General features: G+C 50.3%; 1 protein-coding gene across 1 annotated transcript in view; it reads left to right on the plus strand.

The window, feature by feature from the left end:
* The window catches only part of LOC138748070 (potassium channel subfamily K member 1-like), an 11,543-nt gene continuing 7,832 nt past the window's right edge, over positions 1-3,711 (plus strand). Inside the window, 2 exon segments of the mRNA XM_069907764.1 lie at positions 1-221; positions 224-469. Of these exon segments, the coding sequence (XP_069763865.1) occupies positions 155-221; positions 224-469 (313 nt within the window). The 5' untranslated portion in view covers positions 1-154.

Genomic DNA, 3,711 nt, shown 5'->3' on the forward strand with positions numbered 1-3,711 from the left:
ATGAGCTGGGAGAAGGAAGTGCTGGGAGGACAAGGGATGCCATGAAGACGGCAGGGAGGAGTGAGCTCACCGAGAGCCCAGTGCCTTAGTGAAGCGCGGCGGTGTGTGTGGTGGTGGGGTCCCGGGACGCCCCGGGACGCCCCAATCCCCGCGGATGGGAGGCTCCAAGTGCCCCATCCACCCGCTGGCCTTCCTCGGTCTCTTCTACCTGTGCTACCTGTTGCTGGAGCTCTCACCGTGTCGCGGGTGGAACAACCTCACGAACGCAGACTCCGCCAGGAGCTGCGGCTACTGAAAGCGCAGCTGCTCAACTCTAGCAGCTGCCTGGCCGAGTCCGACCTGGAGCGCTTCCTGGCCCGGGTGCTGACCGCCGATAGATACGGCGTTTCCATCCTTACCAACACCTCCCACTCCAACTGGGACTTCGCCTCCGCCTTCTTCTTCGCCAGCACCTTGATCACCACCGTGGGTGAGTTTCCAACCAAACCCTAAACTTTTTTTAAAAAAGTTTTCCAACTTGAAAAAAAGTTTTCAAACTTCTGCTGAACTTCTTACAGCCACACACAAAAAAAAGTTCGGGGATGTTTAATTTAAAGTAGAATAGCAAATAATGTCTTTCACATGTTTTGTTGGGTTTTCAAAGTGTTTTTTTTTAATACATTATGTAATGTGGGCAGAGAGAATGGTGAATGGCCAAAAGGAGCTGCTCACACTGACCAGAGGAGACCCCCATGTTTGGGAAGCTATTTATTTGTCGAGATGAACACTGGTCCTGCATGTGTATTGTCTGCCTGTGTGTGTGTTATGCCTGGTTGTGTGTCTGCTTGTTTTGCACCGAGGATCAGAGAACGCTGTTTAGTCGGTTCTACTTGTAGAATCAGATGACCTCCCCTCCCCACCCCCCCCCACCCCCCCCATCTCCCTCCCCCACCCCCCCCATCTCCCTCCCCCCACCCCCCCCCATCTCCCTCCCCCACCCCCCCCATCTCCCTCCCCCACCCACCCCCATCTCCCTCCCCCACCCACCAAGGGTAGGTGAGATACAAACCAGAGGACTTTGGTGAAAGGGGAAAAGTTTAAATGTGGTGGCCCACCAGTCTGTGCTACCCAATAGACCGACAACCTCAGGGCGTTTCAAATGGCGGGAGGAGACTGGAGCCCGCCGGGGGGAAAGCCCACACAGACACGTACAAGCTCCTTGCAGACAGAGCGGGATTCGGACCCCGGTACCAATCGCTGGCGCGGTAAAGGGGTTGGGCTGACCGCTACACCAACCGCGCTGACCGCTACACCAACCGAGCTGCCCCTTTTTCGCACAGAGGGTGGTGGGGGTATGGACTGAGCGCTGCCAGCTGAAGTTGGTGAATGCGGGCTCGATTTTAACATTCAAGGAAAAATTTTGGCAGGTGCATGCTTCTGAGGACTATGTACTGGGTTCAGGACACTGGAACAAGGCAGAATAATAGTTTAGCACAGACGAGAAGGGCCAAAGGGCCTGTTTTCTATACTGTAATGTTCTGTGAGTAAAAAGTGTAAACAAGGGAGAGGTTGATGGGGAATGTGTCAAAGGGTGATGGGAGTATATTTAAACACACAGGGAAAATTGGTAAATTGCTCTCATGACGCCAAAGGCAAGGCTGGCCTCAGCTGAATAGTTCTTTCACAAAGACCGCGCGCACTGAATCTGATGAATGTATCATCTCGTCAGTGCTTGAAATTCTCCGTGGCCAGGCAGCACCTAGGAGAGAGAAAGACATTCAAGGATTCAGGGCGATTTATTACAGGCAAGAAAGCAGGAGTGAGAGTAGGTCACTTGGCCCCTCTAGCCTGCCCTGACCACGGCTGATCAACTGCAGCCTCACCTCAACTGAGTGGAAAAGCAAATTGTACAGAGGATATGGAGAAACTGCAGAGAGATATAGATGGGTTAAGTGAGTGGGCAAGAGTCTGGCAGATAGAGTGCAACATTGGCAAATGTGAGGTTATCCACTTTGCAAGGATAAATGGAAGATCAGAATACTATTTAAATGGCAGCGTGCTGCCGTGCAGAAGGACTTGGGAGGCTTGTGCATGAATCGCAAAAGGTTGGTTTGCAGGTGCAGCAGGTTATCAAGAAGGCAAATGGAATGTTGGCCTTCGTTGCTGGAGGGATGGAATTTAGGAGCAGGGAGGTTCTGCTGTAACTGGACAAGGTCCTGGTGAGGCCGCATCTGGGGAACTGCGTGCGGTCTGGTCTTCTGACTTGAGGAAGGATGTACTGGCTTTGGAGGCGGTGCAGAGGAGGTTCACCAGGTTGATTCCAGAGATGAGGCCAATGAGCAGAGATTGAGTCGTCTGGGACTATATTAGAAGAATGAGAGGGGATCTTCTAGAAACATAGAAAATTATGATAGCTAAGACAGAGGTAGGTAAGTTGTTTCTATTTGTGGGGAGACTAGAACTAGGGGACATAGCCTCAAGATTCAGGGGAGTAGATTTAAGGCTGAGATGAGGAGGAACTGCTTTTCCCAGAGTGGGGTGAATCTGTGGAATTCGCTGCCTATTGAAGCAGTGGAGTCGACCTCAGTAAATATATTTGAGATAAGGTTTGATAGAATTTTACATGGTTGGGGAATTAAGGGATATGGGGGAAAGGCAAGTAGGTGGAGATGAGCCCATTGTCAGAACAGCCATGATCTTATTGAATGGCGGAACAGGCTCGATGGGCTGAGTGGGCAATTCCTGCTCGTATTTCTTATGTGCCAGTTCCCCACAGCCCTCACATTGTCCTGGCCTCTCAGCATCTTCTATGGTTCAATAAGATCAATCTTCACTGTTCTAACTTCCAAAAATGTTTAACTGTTGATGATGGAACCACCACCTCATCCAAGTGAATCTTTTGTAGACTGCCTACAGTGCAGGTTTGGGAAGCTATTCAGCCCACCAAATCTATACCAGCTCACAGAGCTGTTCCATTCCTTCATGACTTTTCCCTGCGAAGTATTCCCCTCACCCCCTGCTACAGGTTCTATCCATCACCAACACAAGGGGTTATTCACAGTGTCCAATAAACTTACTGACTTGGCTGTGGAAGACAACCAGAGGAGCTGGAGGTAATGTGTATGGTTGTGGGGAGAAGGTGCTAGCTCCACACAGTGCTGGATGTCAGATTTTAAATGTTTTTAATAACTTAGACATGCATCACAGTAAATGTCCCCTTTTGGCCCTCATGGCTGTGCTGGCCAATTAACCCAGGCAAGGACCCTCAACTCTTCCTCCGCTACACTGGGCCTGCCTCGTGCACCCATGATGAGTTCATCATCTTCCTTCCATCCTGACCTCAAATTCACTTGGTCCACCTTGGGTGACACTCTCCCCTTCCTTGATCTTGCTTTGAACAAGTCACAAAATGTGGTGTTTTGCCGTAACGTCATAGTGTGAACATTCATATTTACAACAATAAATGTTTTTAAAAGTGCATGAAAAGTAAGGCAGTGTCTGTGGTTCAATGATCATTCAGGGATCTGATGGCAGCGGGGAAGAAGCCGTCCTTGTGCCATCTTCAGGCTCCTGTACCTTTTCCCTGATGGTAGCAGATGAAGAGGCTTTGGCCTGGGTGGTGGGATCTTGCTTTCTCCAGACACCGCTTCATGTAGATGTCCTCAATGGAATGAAGTCTGGGGCCTGTGATGTCACAGGCTGAGTTAACAACCCTCTGGAGTTTATTCTTGA

This window comes from Narcine bancroftii, chromosome 13 (assembly GCF_036971445.1).
Source record: "Narcine bancroftii isolate sNarBan1 chromosome 13, sNarBan1.hap1, whole genome shotgun sequence".
In the NCBI taxonomy this organism is placed as follows: domain Eukaryota; kingdom Metazoa; phylum Chordata; class Chondrichthyes; order Torpediniformes; family Narcinidae; genus Narcine; species Narcine bancroftii.